At 37.1% G+C, this 24864-nt stretch overlaps 2 protein-coding genes and 1 long non-coding RNA gene across 7 annotated transcripts in view; 2 read left to right on the top strand and 1 right to left on the bottom strand.

Annotated features, from left to right (window-relative positions):
* Positions 1 to 24864, bottom strand: part of LOC138329101 (collagen alpha-1(III) chain-like) — an 86735-nt gene that overhangs the window by 30702 nt on the left and 31169 nt on the right. For 3 of the 5 annotated variants that reach the window (XM_069275849.1, XM_069275845.1, XM_069275847.1), the window contains one exon: positions 2557 to 2789. The gene's annotated coding sequence lies outside the window, so the exon portion shown is untranslated. Of the gene's footprint in view, positions 1 to 2556; positions 2790 to 16344; positions 16993 to 24864 lie in introns of those variants that run through there. The other 2 variants (XM_069275846.1, XM_069275848.1) reach the window with 2 other exon arrangements.
* On the top strand, positions 5794 to 16029 carry LOC138328896 (adhesive plaque matrix protein-like). The gene is made up of 6 exons (XM_069275611.1): positions 5794 to 5842; positions 8581 to 8780; positions 13514 to 13738; positions 13840 to 14035; positions 14169 to 14860; positions 15250 to 16029. Exons 1-6 carry the CDS (start codon positions 5794 to 5796, stop codon positions 16027 to 16029), a joined length of 2142 nt encoding a protein of 713 aa, XP_069131712.1.
* Positions 17254 to 24864, top strand: part of LOC138329105 (uncharacterized) — a 32923-nt gene continuing 25312 nt past the window's right edge. Inside the window, exons 1-2 of the long non-coding RNA XR_011209405.1 lie at positions 17254 to 17435; positions 23005 to 23136. This is a non-coding gene — a long non-coding RNA (uncharacterized lncRNA). The remainder of the gene's footprint in view (positions 17436 to 23004; positions 23137 to 24864) is intronic.

Genomic DNA, 24864 nt, shown 5'->3' with positions numbered 1-24864 from the left:
TGAATAGTTATTAGTTTTGTTGGCCTTGTCTGAATAGTTCTTACAGTTTTCTTGGCCTTGTCTGAATAATTTTGTTAGCCTAATGTCTGAATAGTTATTACAGTTTTGTCATAATAAACTATACATACACCAGCTATTTATCAGTAACACTGGTTAGGATATTCTGTCCTGTTTTATGATTATAGCTTTGTCATACTGTACTGTACATGCTCCATTCATTTACTAGTAAAACTTCTTAGAAATACATTATAATCATACATTCCTCTTCTGGATAAACTTATTTATAATGGTGACATAATAATTTGATTTATTGTGGGTTTTGTTCCAGCAATTTTTTGTTTTGTTTTTTTGCTTTTTTTATTGAAGTAGTTATGGTAATTATATAGTCAAAGAATTGCTCGTGTGTCTGAATTAAAGGTTTCCATGCATGGTGCAGTAAATGGGGTATGACCTCATCAACATACTAAATATACATCTTATCTCCAATGGACACTTCAACTTGTACTACTTTGGTAATGCACAGATGCACGTACATCATTTGGTAGAATAGAAGATCTCAAAATTAACCCTTCTATAATTTACTTAATGTTACTTACAAACTTAACCATTTCTACTAATGTTTCTCTATTTTTACCCTGCTCCTCATCTCCTCTAAAACGTTTGGTAGAATTTTCTGATTTGCTTAATTAATAATGTTGCTTTTTCATCCTGCTTATCACCTGTAAAACTTTAAACCCTGATCTTTATCAAAGTTATATCTTTATATCAAGGTGTGGTAAACTTCTGTATACATACAACAAACTTTCCATATTATCAAAGATTTGTTAAATTAAACACAATGTCTTCATTTGTCTGCAACAGATGTACATACAGTATTCCAGAGTAGCTGTTCACAGCTACTAACAAATAGATAGTTGTTCAGGTTTCCAAGTTTTTCAAAACTGTGATTGTAATCCAAGTATTTCTAAATCTGAATATGATAAGCAGAACTCTTGCTTAAAGAACTTAATTACCTTATCAATACATTTTCTGAACTTCAAAACAAAAATATTCTTTTTACCTGTAATAGCAAGTCAAGAGATCACATCCTGGACCAAGACTCAAATCCAAAACCAGTTTTTGTTTATTAATCCCCCATCAATAGTTACAAGGTCATTTAATGAAGCATGTTCATTCTCAAGGTCATTTAATACAGCAAAATTGTTCTCAAGGTCATATAATGAAGTACATTTATTCTCAAGGTCATTTAATGTAGCATATTTTCCCTCAAGGTCATTTAATGAAGCATAATTGTTCTAAAGGTCATTTAATGAAGCATAATTGTTCTAAAGGTCATTCCATGTAGCATATTCATTCTCAATGTAATTTAATGCAGCATATTTGTTCTGAAGGTCATTTAATGTAGCATATTTGTTCAAGATCATTTAATATAATGAAGCATTTTTGTTCCTCAAGGTCATTTAACTTACATATACCATATTTGTGATATATAAGTCCCTTCCCAAAATAAGACCCCACCTATTTGTACTAATCTCAATAAGAGGGTGCTGTTGTTGTCTGCAAATAAGACCACTTACATAGTTCCTGTTTACTAGAAACAGACTTTGATGAAAAGAGTAATTATCAACATCATAACAAATAATTGTTTACCAGTATTGGGATTTTGTTTTACTGGTGGACTTATTGAAACAAAATGACTTGTCAATATCTAGTTAGATGTTATATCAGTATCATATCATAGTACATATGAACTAAATATTGGGGATGAAACTTTTTTCCAAAGTTGATCAACACAACTCGAAAATGAATGTTTATACAGTGTTCTTAAATAGCTGTAATTTAAACTAGGAGTCTGATATTTAGTGTCCTTAATAAGTCAATTTACTAATTTTCATTGAAGTTGGACAATCTAAATACCATATAGGTCATAAGGGTCATCTTGGATTTCTCTGGGGAAATATATACCATGAGCTATTACCATGTATTTCAAACAATATAGGCCTAGTACTTTTACACACTGTACAATGACAGTTAATACCAATGTCATTTTGATTAGTGTCAAGAAAAAGCAACTACCACTTTCAAAGACAATGGTACGTAGCTTGTGTCTTTATCAAGAAACTGAGCCATGAGTCTGTCTCACAGGGGCAAATGATTAACTCCAGGCCAAAAAGGAGGCAGTGTCACCAAGAAAAAGTAGGAATAGAAATACAATCATGCTACGGGTGTAGTCAGTACCTGTACTAGTATGCCTATATAAACATTGGGACAGCCCATATTCATGTATGTTTCCCCATGTATCATTATTGAATTCAAACCAAAAATGTAAATCTTGTAGCCACTCCCATAGTTATCTGATTGGCCTACACTAGGTTTTTACACCTACTGTTGACAAGGTAACGGTCATGTGATGTTTAGTTTCCTGTTTTGATTTGGTAAGTGAAAGTTAGACACCTGATCACTAGTGCAATAACCTATGTCACTGTGACATTTGTATCTATGATAAATAATTTTTGCAGATCACACTGTATGACGATACATCGAACATATACTTACTATTAAGTAGATCATGAATATTTAAAGAGAAGAATTCCAACAGAATCGTAATTTCCACTGTGATCACATCACACACACTGAATTACACTTCAACAAAACAATATATTCCAAACAATATAATCCAACAGAAGAAGAGATTTCGTTGTTAACGGATGTGGAGCTGTTGTACGGAGTTATTCCACCATTGTCTTTGTCTTTATCCTTGTCACTCACAAGTCTGTTAAACTGAATCCCTGCAAGACATAAATTAAACAGAGATGAATAAAATATTGCCATTAAACGCATGTTGTGGGAGAATGAGAGCCCAGTCAGTAGACAGTGTTCCGGGGACAACCAAGGATTCGTACATGTCATATTTTAAGAGACTCAGCCAGACAGCCAAGCCATGAAATAATCTGCATTTGGATTGAAATGTCAATCAAGACCAAGGTAACGTTACCACAGCTCTTCATGGATACTTCACTGATATGAGCATGTTGTTTGTTGATAATCACCTCAGAATATCATAACTACTTCAGTTGACGCACGGTCAATTGTTGTCATGATACAAATAAATATTTTTGTCAAAAATATATTTATTTTTATATACTATTCACAGTTTGGACCATCGAAAACCTTTAACTGAATTTGGGAGTTGATTTTTTCTTTTCTTTAAAAAAAAAAATTTATGTATCCATTTGATCTGAGTGGAGTTATCTCCCTTGCTTTGTATGCAGTCAAGGCCATAATATGTGTTATTTACATCATATTCAGAAAGACAACTGGCCAACAGTTAGGCATACATACTGTCTGATTAGAAACACAAGTTACAGATCTTGACAGATTGTGTTTCTCATATAATTACTCTAGCACATTGAGATGAAATCTATTGCAATCACAGATGACAATGCAGATTTGAATTATTTCGTTTCATATTCTATTTCTTGTATTAAAGATGCTCCATCGCCGACAGAGCATAAATGATATTCATCATTTGAACAATAATTGGCGTGTAATCGTGTATATATCTGTCTGATTAACACAAAAACTAATATAAAATAATTTATTTGCCTTTGGTGCATGCGCAATTAGTACTTCACTCAATATAGGATATAGTGCCATGGAATTTTTTCGGGATGCCATTAATTATTTTTCATAATTTTACCTTGAAGTAAAATTACAAGCTCAAACTTTTCAATGGGGGTAATTGTGTAAAGTACGTAACTTTTGTAACTGAAGAAAATACTAAATCGTCTGCTCCTGTTTTTGATAGTGAAAAAACATCATTTGTCAGTGGTGGAGCCTCTTTAACCTTTACCCTGATGGATGTGGTAAAAGTTAAAAAATAAAGATGTGAGGCTAAACACAGCTAATGTATGTCTCTAAGTAATATAATCATCAGACTAACCGTAGCATCAACGTGTGGTCATGAACTGGACGTATTTCTGACAGCGCCCAGTTGAAGAGTAACTAATTTGATAACTCATGCTGGTGATTAATCATTCCCCCCAACTATAACAATGTTCAATAATTAATTATCATAAAGTAAACAGATATCGGGATGTGTGATATACAGTATAAGTAACACCCTCCATCACTAATATAGCACCGGGGCTTCGGTCATCGCATCGGTCATCACAGTGATCATTATACAGCTGTAACTACCATCATTAACGCCGTCAATGATCTGGACAAGTAATTAATAGAATATTGATCTCGAGACTTCCTGGTCCATGCCTACATTTCAGCAGAACGCTATATTGATATCCGGAAGGAGGAGGAGGAGACATTTTGCCTTTTCCCATCAGAATATCCTCGTTACATAATCTAGGGTTTCTCCTACAGTGATTTTAACGCCAGCATCTTCTCCAGTGAAAGTTAGTCTCCATCAATTAGCTGATGCCTTAACCATTTATAAATTTCTGATAGGTGGTTATAATCAATATGTTGTTCCCTCTCGTGGCGAGTTCAACATTCCCCGGGCCGTGTTCTCGTCAGCACGATCATGTCAATGTCTTTTGTTCGTGTGACAATGGTCAACAGAATCTTATATTGATACTTGTATGATTATATATCATTGATGTTTTGGTGGCCTGAGGTCCTTAGATTAACTATAACTGTATATTTATTGGAAATGTTCACCACCGTGGTTACCAGTAATCATAGCATATGTATTTCAGTGTGTGTCAAGACTATACTGAATAGCTAGCAGTTAGAATAAGGAACTTCAAATATTACTGTAAACCAACTTATTTTCTGTGTGTAATTAAATTTCGTGGAAGATAAATAAGTGAAAATAAATCGCTGCAAAACATTTTTCTATCACAGTTAAAGTAGAACTCCAGAACTCACTCTGTGTAGATCACAAAATTAAATCTCTGCGAAAACATCCTTAGGAACAAAAATGAAAAAATTGAGTCGCCTAGAAAATAAGTTGGTTTATATAACATTTTTTAAAGATGCTCCACCGCCGACAGAGCATAAATGATGATAATTACTTGAACAATAATTGATGTTTAATCATGTATATATATGTCTAATTAACACAAAAAATTACATAAAATAATTTATTTTGCCTTTGGTGCATGCGCAATCAGCACTTTATTTCATATAGGATATAGTGCCACGGATTTTTTTCGGGATGCAATTAATTATTTTTTGTAATTTTAACTTAAAATAAAATTAGAAGCTTAAACTTTCCAATGGTGGTAATGGTGTAAAGTAAGTAACTTTTGTAACTGAATAAAATACTAAATCGTCTGCTCCTGTTTTTGATAGTGAAAAAATACCTTTTGTCAGCGGTGGAGCATCTTTAAATTAGATTTTATATGTTTTACCTGCATAATATAAACAATGGAAATTCCTCAGACCTTTATGTTGATGAGAGTTTGAATAACTGAACTTTCTGTAATACATTCACAATGATAAAGTATCTATGGGTTATTAGAAAATCATCCAGTGCTAGAATACATCAATAGAATATTAAATATGCAAATCTGATACTGATAAAGTTGAAGGATTTTTAACTTTACAAGAAGTCATTGCTGTCAAACCAGTTATAAGCTTGTTAAAGCTTCTCTCTTGTTTAGGTTTGATGGGAGAAGATATCTAGATATGGAGGATTTAGTGTAAGTGGACTTTGGTTGTATAGTTTACTGGTGATACAGTAAGTGTAGATGATGGTAGATCAATAGAGGAGAGCCAGGGTGAGGGTGGTGACCTCAGGGAGATTGGTCCAGTCTCACCAGTAATGACAAGATGGCAGTCTGGCAGGCCATGTCTGTGAGGAACTACTGTCACACAGCAAGTATGGTCAACTTAACTCAATAGGGTAGCTACTGCTGGCCAGAGTGTCACAGGTCAAGTATGGTCAACTTAACTCATCAGGGTAACTACTGCTGGCCAGAGTGTTACACAGCAAGTATGGCCAACTTAATCATCAGGGTTTAAGTATGGTCAACTTAACTCATCAGGGTAACTTCTGCTGGCCAGAATGCCACAGGACAAGTATGGTCAACTAAACTCATCAAGGTATAACTACTGCTAGCCAGAGTTTCACACAGCAAGTATTGTCAACTTAATCATCAGGGTATGTAACTACTGCTGGCCAGAGTGTCAGAGGCCAAGTATGGTCAACTTAACTCATCAGGTAATAACTGCTGCTGGCCAGAGTGTCACAGGCCAAGTATGGTTAACTTAACTCATCAGGTAATAACTACTGCTGGCCAGAGTGTCACATAGCAAGTATGGTCAGCTTAACTCCCATGAGGATAGCAGCTATAGGACAACACATGGTCACAATACATCTTGAATATTCGCAAAATAAAACCACCACCACCAGTAACTATGAGCACAATAAACCAACTTATATTTGCTGTGAATTAATTTGGTGTTTTCATGTCCATGAACTTTTTCACCGATTTAATTTCATTTTTGTTTCCTCAAACTGTCCTACTGTATATGGATTTAAAACATTTTCTGGAGTTTTTATCACATGCAAATACGCATAATTTAATCACCTGCAAAAATCAGTTGGTTTACTGTAAGCTAACAATGCTATACAAACTTGACCAGTAGTTGACCTACATTTAGGAATGACCACAAAACATCTCACCACCATAGTGTCATTCATCATCAATAATGTACCTATAGGATTATCCCTGATGATTACCACAGATCAGCTAGCTAACTACACCATGAAACATTTTACAGTCTTAGTAGATATCTTAATAACAGTATCAGTCATTTACCAAGACCGATTTCTCCATAAGATATAAATACAGTAAATCCTGTCTAATCCGAAACTATGGGGAATGATAATCAGATTAGACAGGTAAAAATCAGTATTGTTCTTGACTATTTTTGATCACAGGAATATGATACACCTATACAGTGTTGGATTTGAAAAGGTGTTAGAGAAGTGAGGTGTCAGATTGTACAGGTTTCACTGTTGGATTTGACAGGATGTTGGAAAAGTCAGGTGTCAGATTGTAAAGGTTTCACAGTTGAATTTGACAGGATGTTGGAGAAGTCAGGCGTCAGATTGTACAGATTTCACTGTTGAATTTGACAGGATGTTGGAGAAGTCAGGCGTCAGATTGTAAAGGTTTCACTTTTGAATTTGAAAAGATGTCAGAGAAGTCAGGTGTTTGATTGTACAGGTTTTACTGTACTAAGACTGTCAAGTAAGAACATGGAATCTTCCTTTGTTTGAAAGTGCAAATCGGTGCCTAGACTTACTATGCGATTTGAGTCTTAGTCAGATGATACTTGAGCAATATTTAAAGATTTTGTTTTAATGAAGAGAAATACTAACTGATATAATATCAACTAGTATTGACCTGACAATAAGAGCAGACATTTCATCAAAGTATACATGGCAGTTCTGAGACTCGAGATGATTTCACCCACGTTGTTCGTCATGTCAGGAACATCATCACAACTCTACATTATACCTACACAAGCTATATTTTAAAGCAATTTCAGACAATGGAAACTCTAAACTTGTTTTAATACAGCCTATTTTTACATTGACATTTTAGAATGACTTTCCAGACCATCGTATTAGGTGTTAGGTTCCGTAGACAATTTACATGGAATCAAATCCTTTGAATGTTTTTTTCCATCTAGAGATCTAGACATTACACGATCTTCTACACTGTTACGTGGTGATTATACAACTGGAGTTGAAGATGTATGATGATAAAAACTTAAACGGTAGAACCTTATTCAGAGATATATGTCATTAAGCTGAGATTTGTAGACAATATGGGAGGCCCTGACCTCATACAACTGGACAAAGTCAGACTAGATTGTGACTATCATTGGACAGAGAGATGGCACTAAACAATGACTAGGGACTAAAGCATGAAAGAAAAGAAAGCAATACAAGATGAAAACTACAGTCAAACCTGTCTATATAGACCACCCAAAGGACCGCCCAAGGGACAAAGTGGTCTTCATACACAGGTTTCATGGGTTTTGGGAGTTCACAGAATACAGGTAATTTCAAAATGATATACAGTCAAATCTGTCTATAAAGACCACCCATGGGTAAGGGAAAAGTGTTTTTTTAAAGCAAGGTGGTCTTTATGTGCAGGTTGCATTGTGCTGAAATTGGTGATTTGTGACCCTCAAAAAGTGGTCTTATCAAGCAGGTGGTCATTATACTGAGGTGGCCGCTAAGGTAAATTTTACTGTACATTATAAGTCAGAGTTCTATAATCCCAATGTTGTGTTGTTTAATTCATACAGCTTCAACCTGCTTATTCAAGAGATTTATATTGGTTTTACCAAAATTATACGTTTGTATAATCCACCAGCAGTTCCATCAAACACCAGTTGAAAATTTAAGAGAGAGTAAATTCAGTAATAAATATTGAAGATAGTAGTCAACAATGACAATGGATCTGATAATAACCATCATTACTTAAAGACACTTTTTGGCTGTTAATTACCTCCCCTTGTTTCAAAATGTCTGTAGAATTAGGACATAATGAAGAGATCAGAATGATCCTGTTGATGTTTGTTTTTCTAATACTCTAGAGACAGGGGCTTTAACAAGTTGGAAAACTTCTGAGAATATCTACAGCAGTAGAACAACAAATGCTGTGTTGGCCTCCACATCAGTAGCAGCCTACTCTCAGTGGGACGCCTCATTCACCGAGATCCCTCCACAAGCAGAAGGCCTGTTTGTTATTTCTCCATTTACAACTACAACCAACATCAGCTGGAGGGAACTGCAGGTGCAGTCAGCCAGTCATCAAAATTGTGTCAAAACCGTCCAAACAGCTCCACAATTAATTGAACTGTTTCTCTTCAAAGGGGCAAACACATTTCTTACAATTACCACAAGTAGATTTGTTCAGAGTAGTAGAACATACTATCAAATTGAGATTGGACGTTAGTTTACACTTCTGCACGGTTTGTCTTATGACAAATTGTTTGTGTTTTTTAAAATGCACCTTTGTGTCAAGTTTGAGAGCATGTTTACCTCATTGAAATGATTCTTCTGTTTCTGGGATGATGGTCTTGTACGTGTCTAAACGTTTGAACAGTAATAACTCATAGATACCACTGATGAAAAGCTATAGTTATAATCACACGATGACCCTAATTTACTTGGGTCATCAGCATGTACAACACAGTCATAACAACTAAATCCTACTATCAAGTGTTTCTTAACTTGGTAATCAGTACAGGAGAAGTTATTAGAATATAATGATGTGCATCACTAGTGAACTTGTTGTCAGGTGACTGTGATAGTTTGTGAGACTGGGGTAGAAGAGCCATCCTAACAGACAATCTAACACCAATATAACCACATTTCTTTCACCATCCCCTGTGAAACCCTGACAGGGAAGTACATCCTTGATACAATTCATTTCTCATCCGTTCAATTACCGGTAGCACTCGGATCCTCCACTGCATCAAGGCTGTGCATGAATGAAGCAAAAGTGTTTTAAGCAAAAATCAATACTAATAACCTTGAGTCCTTAGGAGGCAATCATGATGAGCCGTTTCACTGGGGACGTCTTTTTTCTATCGTTTTGCCACTCATTGTTTCTGAAATGATATACTGGCTACTGGTGTTTGCTTCGACGGGATGGGCTCAGCCGCAGCTACGCTAACACAATATTGAATTATAGGCATAACAGAATTGAATATTATTCCAATAATGAATCGGACATATCAAAATAGCTTCTAGTTGTTTAGAAACGATTCTGGTAGCCAATTCCTGCAGAATGAAGATCTCAAACTAGGATAATAAAATTGTGTAGTATTTGTAATGCTAAGCCAATAATCATGAATTGAGATTGGTAATTATACTGGAAACAGCTAGCAGAATATCAAAGGCTTAAAAACAAACGAACAGGAATTCAATTCTCATTCAGCATCATCCAACAGTCAGACCTGTCTATAAATACCATACCCAAGGGACAGTCAGACCTGTCTATAAAGACCATACCCAAGGGACAGTCAGACCTGTCTATAAAGACCATACCCAAGGGACAGTCAAACCTGTCTATAAAGACCATACCCAAGGGACAAGGAATAAAAGGTATTTATACGTGTGATACGAAGCTAGCAAAACATTGATAGTCAAAATGGCGTCCAGAGTCGCTTGCATTGAGATCGTGTAGGGGCGTCCAGAGGCGCTTACATTGAGATGGTGCGGGGGCGTCCAAAGTCGCTTACATGGGGCAAGGGGTAAAGGCATCCAAAGGCGCTTACATGTGGTAAAGGGTTAAGGAAGTCTTTATACAGCTAAGCCAGCTTTGTTGCACAAGCTGGAACAGGAACAAGAAAAGAACATTTAATTTCTAATACCATATTATTTGGTTTCTTTAATTTATTATCACCATTCATGTTCTATTACTAGCAATTAATGAGATGTCAGTTGACTGAGGTGAGGAAGAGTCAGAGTACCCAGAGAAAAAGGCTTACAGTCAGTACCTGGTAGCTTTCCACATGTAACATAAACATCAAATCTATCAATATATTGTTTCAGTCAGAGTTAAAAGAGTTGTATTCAGAGACTTTATCACTCAATACATTTTATTTTTGAAATGGATATTTTGCCCTCTGAACTTAAGGTCAAGGTCTGAATGACAAAATGTTTATATGTATAGGCTTTAGAACTTGATACCAGGCAAGAATTTATACAAAATTTCACTCCTACTGGGTATTTGGAAATTTACCTTAGGGCCGATTAGGACTCTATTGCCTTGTATGACACTAACTTTAATTAGGTAATGTATGAGACACTACAACAGTGACGTTTTCCTTACTACAAACTTCCATAGGAAAGCATTACAAAGACTGATGTTAATGAAAGTTTCTTCACTCACTCATTCCTGAATTAGTCACATTGATGAACTTTTCTGATTCAAAGACTGCAAGTTGGAACAGTTCATTATGAATTTTCAGAGGTGAATAAATTAACTTCTGCATAATAATGGGTCCTATGGAGAATTTTAATTAAGCATTGATGTCAGTGTTTTTAAACTTCATGGGGTTATGAAAGAAATTTTGTATGCAAACTGTGTAAATCCGTGTAACAAAATTTATTTCATAACCCGATGAAGTTAAAAAATAGTTACATTTATGCTTATAATTAATTTTTTAGACTTCTTGATAATATAAAATACATTTTAACGTATGATTCCATAGATTTTCCAATGGATTATTTTTATAAATCAATACGCAACGTCGACGTCTCTATTGTGACGTCACGATAGCATCAGGTTTTCACGCCATTCTCAGATTTTTTCTTCATAGTATATGAAGAAATAGGATTTTCCAATCAGAAAGTCGAATATAGTATGAAAACAAACAAAAATTAATCATTAACGAATGTTCGTGAAAATGAGCCTTACAAAGGATATTATAATATCATATATAATATTATAATATTATATTATATATAGAACAAGAAACTTCTACATTTTATATTACAAGATGTCATTTCCATTTACTAAAAGGTTATTATTACATGACCATGAAAGGGGCTGGACATGTGTGCAGTCGACCATGGTAACAAACCTTTACTTATTATACTTTATACCAGAATATAAGGATGTAAAAGGATCTATATTAAAACTAAAATTGATAACCAAATCAACAATATAGATATAAATAAATAGCCTACATCTGATCACCAAAGGCTAAAAGACACCAGGGATGGAAAAATGTTTTCATAGTTGAAATTTATTTGTTCAATTATTTACAAGTGTGATAGCATTAAAACTTGTTGTTTTATTCTTCACTAGTCACAGACCTTGACCAAATCAATACAGGGACAAAGCGAGATCTGCACACAACTTGTCTTTTGTACACGTTGTGTGTGTAATATTGAAGATATTTTATATCTATTGTCCAGATATTGATCACTTAACAGACTGTTACACGACTATCCTTGCACCGTGACCTTCACCACGCAGGAATCTAGATTGAAAATTTAACTGTTTTCCATGGGAGAGGTATTCTGTATAATTATAATTCATTGGTAATTAATAAGTGTACCTGGGCCTACAGGTAAACCAGACAGTGTCTAGTCTATCACACATACCAAAGTCACATCGTGGTTTATCTTCCTCAAAACGACTGACCTACTTAAACAGCTAATATACACACGACTAGCAGTTACCTGTTGTTAAGACATTTTTTATTTCTTTTATAATTTTCCATTGTGCCTTTAATTCTGTCTCCTTAGCGGTTACATTTTACCTGTCAATCAAAGCCCTCCTGCATAATGTACCTGTACATGTGTAGAGAGGGCACTGGTGTGACCTAAATACATACATCTGTCCGACTCCTGTACCATCATCAACAGAGGATAAATAATAACAATGTCACCTTATCCTTGTACAGGGATAACATGGGCCTCATTAATAACTCAGACCTCCTTGTTAAAGCCATTTAGTGAGCTCACAAATTTGGAAAACTTACCTAAGATGTTTTAACAAGATTTAATGAAATATATACCTTACATAAAACAAAAATATCTTAATTACTGTCACATAAAATCACTTTAAGCTACACCTGACAACTACACAAGTAACTCAGCGTTATACTAGCAAGTACCACTTGAATCGTAGATTGAACTTTTGAATATTTATGAGCTTTAAACTTATAGCTCCATGTGGTCAGTAGAGAGGATCTCCTACCAAAAGACGATAGTCAGCATTTTCATGAAGTTCAACATACAGCAAGTGTTTTGCCATTTTTTGTTTATATCCTGAATGTTTTAAATATTGCTGCAACATCGTCACTGATTTTCCAGGTAAGAGAAAGTCAGTTATCAGTATATAGGAGAAAGTTTAGCCTCAGGTGTAGAATTCAGGCTGAGCACACCTTGACATATAGCAAATGTAAACAAACAAACAAACGGCCACCTGACTACTGTGCTGATGGTGAAGGCATCGTAATCAACAGAAAACAAATATACCTATACAGCATTTTATGGTAGGTAATGCACCAGGACCAGAAACAAAGATATCTATATTTTATGACTATATAGAATGTTTCTGTTACAATGTAATGATTTTTTTAACTCAACACCTACAAATGGAAATATATTACCTGAATAATGGACAACCTGCACAGGTATATCTACTACAACATTGCATGGATCAGTAAACAGTCATTGTGGCCGAGTGTATTGTATAACTATCCCCCCAGTACCCCAAATGATAAGCCATAATGTATGAGTTTATCTTATAACTACCCCCTTGGCACCCCAAATGATCAGCCATGATGAGGTTGAGAAGCATACCATGTGTAGCCAAGGTGTACAATGCACACATAAACGAGACACCTAACAATCCAACAAAGAGCTCTTCAAATACTTCACACAATACCAGGAACAGTGAGTTACCCTGTGTGTAGGACCAGTTAATATCTATACCAACCCCGAGTCATACCCTAACACTGATACCAACCCCCAGTCATACCCAAACATTGGTACCAACCCCAGTCATACCCAAACACTGGTACCAACCCCCAGTCATACCCAAACACTGGTACCAACCCCCAGTCATACCCTAACACTGGTACCAACCCCGAGTCATACCCTAACACTGGTACCAACCCCCAGTCATACCCAAACACTGGTACCAACCCCCAGTCATACCCTAACACTGGTACCAACCCCGAGTCATACCCTAACACTGGTACCAACCCCAGTCATACCCTAACACTGGTACCAACCCCAGTCATACCCAAACACTAGTACCAACCCCAGTCATACCCTAACACTGGTACCAACCCCAGTCATACCCAAACACTGGTACCAACCCCCAGTCATACCCAAACACTGGTACCAACCCCCAGTCATACCCAAACACTGGTACCAACCCCCAGTCATACCCAAACACAGGTACCAACCCCCAGTCATACCCAAACACTGGTACCAACCCCCAGTCATACCCAAACACTGGTACCAACCCTCAGTCATACCCACACACTGGTACCAACCCCCAGTCATACCCAAACACAGGTACCAACCCCCAGTCATACCCAAACACAGGTACCAACCCCCAGTCATACCCTAACACTGGTACCAACCCCCAGTCATACTCAAACACTGGTACCAACCCCAGTCATACCCAAACACTGGTGACAACCCCCAGTCATACCCAAACACTGGTACCAATCCCTAGTCATACCCAAACACTGGTACCAACCCCCAGTCATACCCAAACACTGGTACCAACCCCCAGCCATACCCAAACACTGGTACCAACCCCCAGTCATACCCAAACACTGGTACCAACCCCCAGTCATACCCAAACATTGGTACCAACCCCCAGTCATACTCAAACATTGGTACAAACCCCCAGTCATACCCAAACACAGGTACCAACCCCCAGTCATACCCAAACACTGGTACCAACCCCCAGTCATACCCAAACACTGGTACCAACCCTCAGTCATACCCACACACTGGTACCAACCCCCAGTCATACCAAAAACACAGGTACCAACCCCCAGTCATACCCAAACACAGGTACCAACCCCCAGTCATCATACCCTAACACTGGTACCAACCCCCAGTCATACTCAAACACTGGTACCAACCCCAGTCATACCCAAACACTGGTACCAACCCCCAGTCATACCCAAACACTGGTACCAACCCCCAGTCATACCCAAACACTGGTACCAACCCCCAGTCATACCCAAACACTGGTACCAACCCCCAGTCATACCCAAACACTGGTACCAACCCCCAGTCATACCCAAACACTGGTACCAACCCCCAGTCATACCCAAACACTGGTACCAACCCCCAGTCATACTCAAACACTGGTACCAACCCCCAGTCATACCCTAACACTGGTACCGACCCCAGTCATACTCAAACACTGGTACCAACCCCCAGTCATACCCAAACACTGGTACCAACCCCCAGTCATACCCAAACACTGGTACCAACCCCCAGTCATACTCAAACACTGGTACCAACCCCCCAGTCATACCCTAACACTGGTACCAACCCCCAGTCATACTCAAACACTGGTACCAACCCCCAGTTATACCCAAACACTGGTACCAACCCCCAGTTATACCCAAACACTAGTACCAACCCCCAGTCTTACTCAAACACTGGTACCAACCCCAGTCATACTCAAACACTGGTACCAACCCCCAGTCATACCCAAACACTAGTACCAACCCCCAGTCATACCCTAACACTTGTACCAACCCCAGTCATACTCAAACACTGGTACCAACCCCCAGTCATACCCTAACACTGGTACCAACTCCCAGTCATACCCAAACACTGGTACCAACCCCCAGTTATACCCAAACACTAGTACCAACCCCCAGTCATACCCTAACACTGGTACCAACTCCCAGTCATACCCAAACACTGGTACCAACCCCCAGTCATACCCAAACACTGGTACCAACCCCCAGTCATACCCAAACACTGGTACCAACCCCCAGTCATACCCAAACACTGGTACCAACCCCCAGTCATACCCACACACTGGTACCAACCCTCAGTCATACCCAAACACTGGTACCAACCCCCAGTCATACCCAAACACTGGTACCAACCCTCAGTCATACCCAAACACTGGTACCAACTCCCAGTCATACCCAAACACTGGTACCAACCCTCAGTCATACCCAAACACTGGTATCAACCCCAGTCATACCCAAACACTGGTACCAACCCCCAGTCATACCCAAACACTGGTACCAACCCTCAGTCATACCCAAACACTGGTACCAACCCCCAGTCATACCCAAACACTGGTACCAACCCTCAGTCATACCCAAACACTGGTATCAACCCCAGTCATACCCAAACACTGGTACCAACCCCCAGTCATACCCAAACACTGGTACCAACCCTCAGTCATACCCAAACACTGGTACCAACCCCCAGTCATACCCAAACACTGGTACCAACCCTCAGTCATACCCAAACACTGGTACCAACCCCCAGTCATATCTCAAAACTCCAATAATGACACTTGATCAGAACCGACCATTTAGACAACAGTGATAGCGTATGCCTTGTCTTGTTTAAATGTAAACTATGTAAGATTAACCTGATAAGCATTCACTTTTTGAAAATGTTGATGTCTCTGTCAAACAAATCTGTTGATATGATGTACTAAATGTAAGTGGTTGCAGTTTGACGAGTTCAAGTTACTTTTAATCATTATTAAAAGCGTGATTCATTGTCACCACAAATATGTGTATGAGTGACACAAGTAGCACCTACTATACATTCTAGTACACAACAAACACACACTCAACTGTACACTTATTTATGAGAATGAATATTACCTGTTGGAGTTATCTCCCTTGGAACTTAAAAAATGTTGGTTATACTGTCTTCACATTTTGCATGTTATAAATCCCAGAAAGATGATAAAATGATCGAGGTCTGGAGAGGGACACTTGACCCGTCCAGGGGGGTCTGAGCGTGTCCCTAGTCAACAACACTAAACATCCTAAACACTTGGCCATTCAGATCACAAACCATTCAGCTTCATACCAGGCTTTACCTGTCGGCTGACCTCTTGACCTCTCCATAATTTATCAATTTTGACTGAAGCTTACTTCCTGTGATGTCGGAGGAGCAGAAGACACATCCAAAGGTTATCAAATGGCCTAAATATTAGCCATGGAGAAGATGGTCCTCGGTCTACAGTTATATTTACCAGACGATCTTGTAGAGTATTGAAGAAAACCCAAACAAAGAAAGTATATGTGTATAGGCTAAGTATAGATACATTGTATATCCAGCCTGGGGTGACCGACTGTAGTAAATCCTCGGGTGACAGATATACACTATCGCCACTACTGGCACTTGGAAGGGAAATAACTGTGGTTTTCAAACGGCAAAGGAAGGTCTCTCTTCGCACCAAGTCACATGGCTAGGTGAAGACTAAATAAAAATGGTAGTTCATTACATCACAAAAACAAACCTGTTGACCTTTTTATCTCCTCGTGTCTATTCACACTGAGATTTTACATAGGCCTCGTGTGGTCGGATTCAATACAGGGTGTATGTTTAGGGAACAGACAGGGGAGGGGGTATAGTTTTGATGTGTGTATCATACACATATACACCAACATTTAGCTTAAAGTGTGAAATACAATCCCATAAAAACACATCACCCCAGCAGAAATCAGTCAAGTTGGAAGCAATGCTCCAAGCTCTACCAGTTGGGAAAAAAATGGGCAAGAAATTTGACCCGTCTGCAATAGAAACTCTTCACAAGTAAACAAGAGGACCACAAAGGGTTTAAGATGCATGGTAAATTAAACCACTTAAACTCCACAAATTATAGAAACATAATCAATCAGTGTCCAAGATGGTATAGACTTGAAATAGGACAAAACAGATTCTAATGGAACAGTTTACTGGATCTGTGAGTGAAAATTGATTATTTAATAATTTTGATAGTCAGTAGATCACCTGAAGCAGGTAAAAAGGGACTTAAAGGTAAGTCATAGGAGTGCACTACTCTCAGTGATAGGAGTCGGGCCACAAAGGGTCTGAACGCATGGCAAATTGAGACTGGATAAACAGGTTATAAATCTCACCACCCGACAATAGATGTGTACAGGTGAGCCCTGCATGTCTCCCTTGTATCCCCTTAGCCCCTATTCAAGTCACAGCAATTTCAACTACTCCAAACAATTTACTTCTTTGACATTTTATGTCTCTGTATCTTCAAAGGAAGAACCGACATCCATTGAAAAAGAGAGATATGGGCAGTATGTGGAGTTTCTGATCCTGATATCTCCGACACAAATTGATTTACCTCATATTCCCAGTAATTACACTAAGCACAGCTTTTGTTTGTGATCATTGGAGCCGTTGGATGTCGGGACTTCAGTGACACAATCGCACCTGTACAGGTGTCAGGACACTTGGCACAAACAACATTCTACCGCTATCTAACAGAGATGTCCCGTCCTTCTCCACCTCCCTGATAGCCATCAAAGGACTTGATAACCACAAGACAATGAATAATTCAATCATTTACTTTAAACTCAATCCAAAATTCAGACGAATCAGTGATTTAATTTTTAAAGGCAGTGAATAAAATACTGTAAATATTGTTAAACTAAGCAAGTGGTCATTATAGATACTCTTTAAAAGACTGACTCAGCAAATCATTCTAGGCAATATCAGTATTATAAACCTACTTACTTTCTTGATTAAACAAATTTTGCATTTTTCACAGGAAATTAGAACTCATAAAAATTTATCATCACATATATATTTCAAACACAGGTAAAGGACATCAATTTTAGTCTAAATCGTGATTAAATCCCAGAGAGTCAGAAGGTATACAAATATAACAAAAAGAAGTTTTACATTATTTATTTTCAGATTGATTAAACAAAATAATATCAAAGGCTATAACGATCATCTTTATGATGAGCCTGAGGATTTAGGGGTGGCCATGTAAATTTTGGGTTCTTTATGAGTCTAATTTTCTTTTTTATCAAAAAGTCAAGGTCAACACATGTGTGAATTGTGATGTATTCACCACACACATACACACAGAAATGACAAATGGACTTGCACATGAACGTTTTAGCAAACTATCCACTATTAACAGAATTCCCTTTATAACTCTGAATGTGAATAAGCCTAGTTCCTTGCGAGTCAAACTTAAATGGTTTTGTAGATCTTTCTTTACAAAAGTGAGCATATTTTGAAAATCTTAGCTGCAATATACACCCTCCTCTCTCACTGTATGTGCACTGTAGTAGCCGCCAGCCTCTGGACCCATCTGTCAGCATGCAAACTATGCACTCTGTGTGTAATACACATTGACAAAATACAGATATTAAATGTAGCCAGCACAAGCATTGTGCCAGTTGCCATTACTGACGGTTACTGTCGGTACATGGTGAGGTGGTCTGTTCATATTAATTGAATTAAAGCACTACTTTGAATTAATTAGCAGTTAACATGTGTAATCTAGACACATGTGTCTGTGCTGCATCACTGCTAATTCCTGATCACTGTTATAAATAAAGGTTGTGATGTTAACCAGGAGATCACTCAAATCTCTCCACTGTATCAGAGATTTCTCTTCTACTCTCCTCACTCAAATCTCTCCACTGTATCAGAGATTTCTCTTCTACTCTCCTCACTCAAATCTCTCCACTGTATCAGAGATTTCTCTTCTACTCTCCTCACTCAAATCTCTCCACTGTATCAGAGATTTCTCTTCTACTCTCCTCACTAAAATCTCTCCACTGTATCAGAGATTTCTCTTCTACTCTCCTCACTCAAATCTCTCCACTGTATCAGAGATTTCTCTTCTACTCTGTATCAAGATCACTCAAATCTCCACTGTATCAGAGATTTCTCTTCTACTCTTCTCACTCAAATCTCTCCACTGTATCAGAGATTTCTCTTCTACTCTCCTCACTCAAATCTCTCCACTGTATCAGAGATTTCTCTTCTACTCTCCTCACTCAAATCTCTCCACTGTATCAGAGATTTCTCTTCTACTCTCTCCTCACTCAAATCTCTCCACTGTATCAGAGATTTCTCTTCTACTCTTCTCACTCAAATCTCTCACTGTATCAGAGATTTCTCTTCTACTCTTCTCACTCAAATCTCACCACTGTATCAGAGATTTCTCTTCTTCTACTCTCTACTTCTCTACACTCAAATATATATAAACAAGATTTCTCTTCTACTTCTCTACTAACTATATGTAACAAGATTTTGCTTTCACTGATCTTTATATTATTGTATCAAGATTTCTCTTCCATTCTTCACACTAGAATCTCTACTAACTATTATTGTATCAAGATTTCTCTTCCATTCTTCACACTAGAATCTCTACTAACTATTATTGTATCAAGATTTCTCTTCCATTCTTCACACTAGAATCTCTACTAACTATTATTGTATCAAGATTTCTTTCTTTACACTAGAATCTCTACTAACTATTATTGTATCAAGATTTCTCTTCCATTCTTCACACTAGAATCTCTACTAACTATTATTGTATCAAGATTTCTCTCCCATTCTTCCACTAGAATCTACTAACTATTATTGTATCAAGATTTCTCTCCATTCTTCACAGAATCTCTACTAACTATTATTGTATCAAGATTTCTCTTCCATTCTTCACACTAGAATCTCTACTAACTATTATTGTATCAAGATTTCTCTTCCATTCTTCACACTAGAATCTCTACTAACTATTATTGTATCAAGATTTCTCTCCCATTCTTCCCAGTAGAATCTCTACTAACTATTATTGTATCAAGATTTCTTTACACTAGAATCTCTACTAACTATTATTGTATCAAGATTTCTCTTCCATTCTTCACACTAGAATCTCTACCAACTATTATTGTATCAAGATTTCTCTTGAACTCTTCACACTAGAATCTCTACCAACTATTACACTTCAGAGATTTCTCTTCTACGAGTATTCATCATGTAAGTAGTTAGAATACTAAGACAGGCTTTGCCTGATGTCTAATCCTAAAGACATTGTAACATCTTTTTGTCAATAAAATTCACTACTATGCACATTCTAATATCAATCAATTCTAATTTGACTGCAACAGAGAGTTTTTCTACTGACAGTAGAATCTCCATCAACCTCTACTGTATCAGAGTAGTTTTTGCTACTCGTACTGGAATCTCTACTAACTGTTCTATTATCACATATTTCTCTTCTAATACTTATTTACTGATACTGGAATCTTCCAAATTTACCTCTGCATCAGAGATTTCTACTTTGCACTTTCTACCAAATATGATATTATCACATGTTTTACTTCCACTATTCTCACTAGATGATTCAGAACTATAGGTTTCTCTCTTTCTTGTTTATTCAGTTACCAATGAAAACCTTAATTACTCCCCCTGATCATCACTTTAGCCAATGACAAAACAGCAAGGTTATGACATTAATTAGAGTTACTTAGAGAGAAGAGTTTGTTTTCAATAGTGTCAAGCCTTCCTATAAACAGTATTACACAGGACTTAAAACCAAGATAAAATCAATACCAAGATGGCACATCATAAGATCATGGCTTTATCAAACTTAATGAGCTTTCTAACACATGACACTGGCAGAAGTGGGACTTTTACAATTGTAAATAAATGCATAGCTTATCAACACACATTGACATTAGGTAAAAATTATTTAGCTTTTTGATGAACACGATGAAAACTGCAGACAAAATTGGATGAAATCAGACAGCAGCAGTTGAGGAGACTAACGAAGTCTCCTAATTATGATTGAGACAAACTCTCATATACATTGATAATCTGACCTAGTGAACATTAAACTGTATTGAAAATAATTCTTGTGTTTTGATTTATTATGTTTAATCATCTTAATAGCCAGGATCATTTAAGGACAAGCTTGAAAGGTTTGCAAGAAGCAGGAAAGCTGGAGTATTATAGAAAAACGTTAGAAAGTAAGCACATGTCAACTTGAGGTTTCAAAGTAACAACAAGTAATCCAAAAGGTTGAAGGCTATAGCAGTAGAATATCCAAAAACAACATGGCCACTTGATCCTGTCATAACTGGACAAATCTAGTATTGCATGAATTCAGCGGTTAAATAAAAAGAAAAAGGTTTGAAATTGGCTAATTATTTGACAAACTTGAAACCAGCTAATTCGAAAATGCATTGAAATTAGTTGATCATTGGACAAACCTAGTATCAGTTAATATTTGGACAGACCTTGAATGCAGCGTATTCAACTGATTATGAACTTGGCATGATAAATTTAATAGGGGCGTCTCCTTGTCAAGATGTTCATGTGAGTTTGACAAAAATCAATAGATTGCTCTCTTTAGCCTACACTAAGGATGGAGGCACTTTGTGACGGACTGGTGCCACAGATCAGACCCTACAGCACATAATGTTTGGTTTATGTTAACACATGTTTACACACACAGAATAAACTACTAGATCTGGCTATAGACAATTTAACTTTCAAGTTTAAGACCAATACTTAAACAATTGTTTACTCAATATTACAGCTAAGCTAACATTACACAAAACTTAGATTTTAGTGTGATAAGCGTCATACACATTACACAGCAATTGAAATTACAACATTTAACTTCACAATTATGTCCTAGAAACAACTGGAATATATATATCTTATCAGACTTAATCCCAAATATAACTGCTTCTCCCCCCCCCCCCCCGTCCTGCCCACCCACTTTCCTTTAAGAAATTGAAAATAATTGAAAATAAACTGAATATTGTCCCCCCCTACCCAAGTTACCTCCCCATAAGACAAAACTAAACAAGGGCCCAATGGGCCCGAATCGCTCACCTGCAACCTGGTCATACTAAACAAAAAAGAGTAAATAAGAATTTATATCATCCCTAAGCACATTAGAGGTCTCTTTGCCTCTTGGTTATTAAAAAGAAGTTGTTTAAAGATTTTAGCCTATTTGACCCCTGTGACCTTGAATGAAGGTCAAGGTCATTCTTTTGAACAAACTTGGTAGCCCTCTATCCCAGTATGTCACAGGCCTAATATCAGGTTCCTAGGCCTCTTGGTTATTAAAAAGAAGTTGTTTAAAGATTTAAACCTATTTGACCCCTGTGACCTTGAATGAAGGTCAAGGTCATTCATTTGGACAAGCTTGGTAGTCCTTCATCCCAGCATGTTACATGCCAAGTATCGGGTCTCTAGGCCTCTTGGTTATGAAACAGAAGTCTTAACGAGATATTTCAGCCTATTTGACCCCTGTGACCTTGAATGAAGGTCAAGGTCATTCATTTGAACAAACTTGGTAGCCCTTCATCCCAGCATGTCACAGGTCTAATTTCAGGTCTCTAGGCCTCTTGGTTATTTAGAAGAAGTTTGTTAAAGATTTTCACCTATTTGACCCCTGTGACCTTGAATGAAGGTCAAGGTCATTCATTTGAACAAACTTGGTAGCTCTTCATCCCAGCATGCTATAAGTCAAATTTCAGGACTCTAGGTCTCCAAGTTTTGGAGAAGAAGTTGTTTAAATGGAAAAGTTGACGCCGGACGGCCGGACGACGGACGCTGCACCATAGCATAAGCTCACTTGCCCTTCGGGCAGGTGAGCTAACTAGATGTTGGTAAGTATCAGCCTTGCCATCATGATTATTTGGACTGACAACAAATACAACAATCAATATCACACAAGTGTTTGCATTATTACTACTCACAATGATGGTTCTCAAGAGTATAAGTGATCTAGTGCCTGTATGATCTCCACAAATTTAACATTACACAATCAAAGACAATATATAACTTGAATACTTCCTTTTGTCTTCGGGTTCTTTGTTTGTTTGATTGTCCTTTTGCTATATTTATATTATTTCAGAATTAATCAACTAGGAAGTGAAGTAATATTTTACACCAATGTTACCTGATCACCAGGTGTTACGACTCATTTCCTGATTTTTTCATTTTAGTAATTAATGCATCTTGATGAAACTTATTAAATTTATTCAAATTTATTAAAACTTAATTTATTTTGAGGTAATATATTCAATTACAGAGTAATCTCCTTCGTGGGTAGGTATCGAAGTATGAGGTCATCACTTTCTGAGCCATAATTATGTCATTTTCTCTGAAAAATGTGATGTAACAATCTGCAAAGGCAGATAACTGTAATATTCAAATATAGTTTAGAGAACTGATTCCAGCTTTAACCGAAACTATATACATGAGTACCTATAATGATATCTACTATCTAAGTTCAAAGTAAGGGCAGATAACTGTAATATTCAAATATAGTTAAAAGAATATTACCAAAACAATATACATGAGAACGATACATGAGAACGTATAATACGATCTACTATCTAAGTTCAAAGCAATGGTATATTGGTAGTTAATGAAGGAGGAAGTGATCCTGTACATTAATGTGAGGTGGGGTTGTGATTAGTATACATTTCTGTGGAATATTCTGGGGCCTGCCTGCTACCATCAACACTCTACAACTGAAGCCACCAGTTGGCAGTGGTAACCATATCAGACCTCTGATGTACAACTCTCCATTCTACCTAGTACACTTTGAAGCCAATGACTTCGCTGAAAGGCCAACACACTTGTCTATTTAATTAATTACATACTGATGTAGATCCTACAGTGACGTAAAACTTGTACACATCATCTCCATGTCTATATCTGACAATAAGTCTATCACTCATAACACAGGTGGTCGCAATACAAGCCCACACCCTCCCCCAACATTAAACTAACGTATTACTTAACACTTTGTCTCACCATATCTCTTGTTATTTATTCACATGACAATCCCAATCACCTTTATTACAACTGGTTATGGTTATGGTTACTGGTTATTAAGTTTCAAGACGTTTAAACAATACCATTTGTCACAAAATGTTATTCCATACTGTTCTTTTTAGGATCAATTTTTGTATGTGCTAAAATATCACTGTGCTAATAGCATTGCATGAATACATGAATTTGATAAAACAATTATGAATTAAAAAATATTGTCATGCTTGCTTACAGTTCAAAATTGTTTTTAGCCAAAAATTCATTTGTGCCCAAATTAGAACATTTATAATACTGTAGTAGTTTTTATTGAATCGGAGGCAGGATAATATGGGATTGGTATGTTACGTACTAGCCTCTCTCTCCTTGTCTAGTATCTAAACCAAGGCTATATCATCTCTGATGATGACTTCTAGGTATATCCAATCAGTTTGGTTTTGTGTATCTTGTTTATCCTAGAGAATATGTACTACTTGGGTAATCATTAGGAAAACAATTTAGGAATGGTGCAGCTACCACAAAATTAAACAAACTACGTATACATCACCATAGCACTT

This window comes from Argopecten irradians, chromosome 8 (genome assembly GCF_041381155.1).
Source record: "Argopecten irradians isolate NY chromosome 8, Ai_NY, whole genome shotgun sequence".
Classification (NCBI taxonomy): domain Eukaryota; kingdom Metazoa; phylum Mollusca; class Bivalvia; order Pectinida; family Pectinidae; genus Argopecten; species Argopecten irradians.
This window is presented reverse-complemented; position numbering and strand designations above follow the sequence as displayed.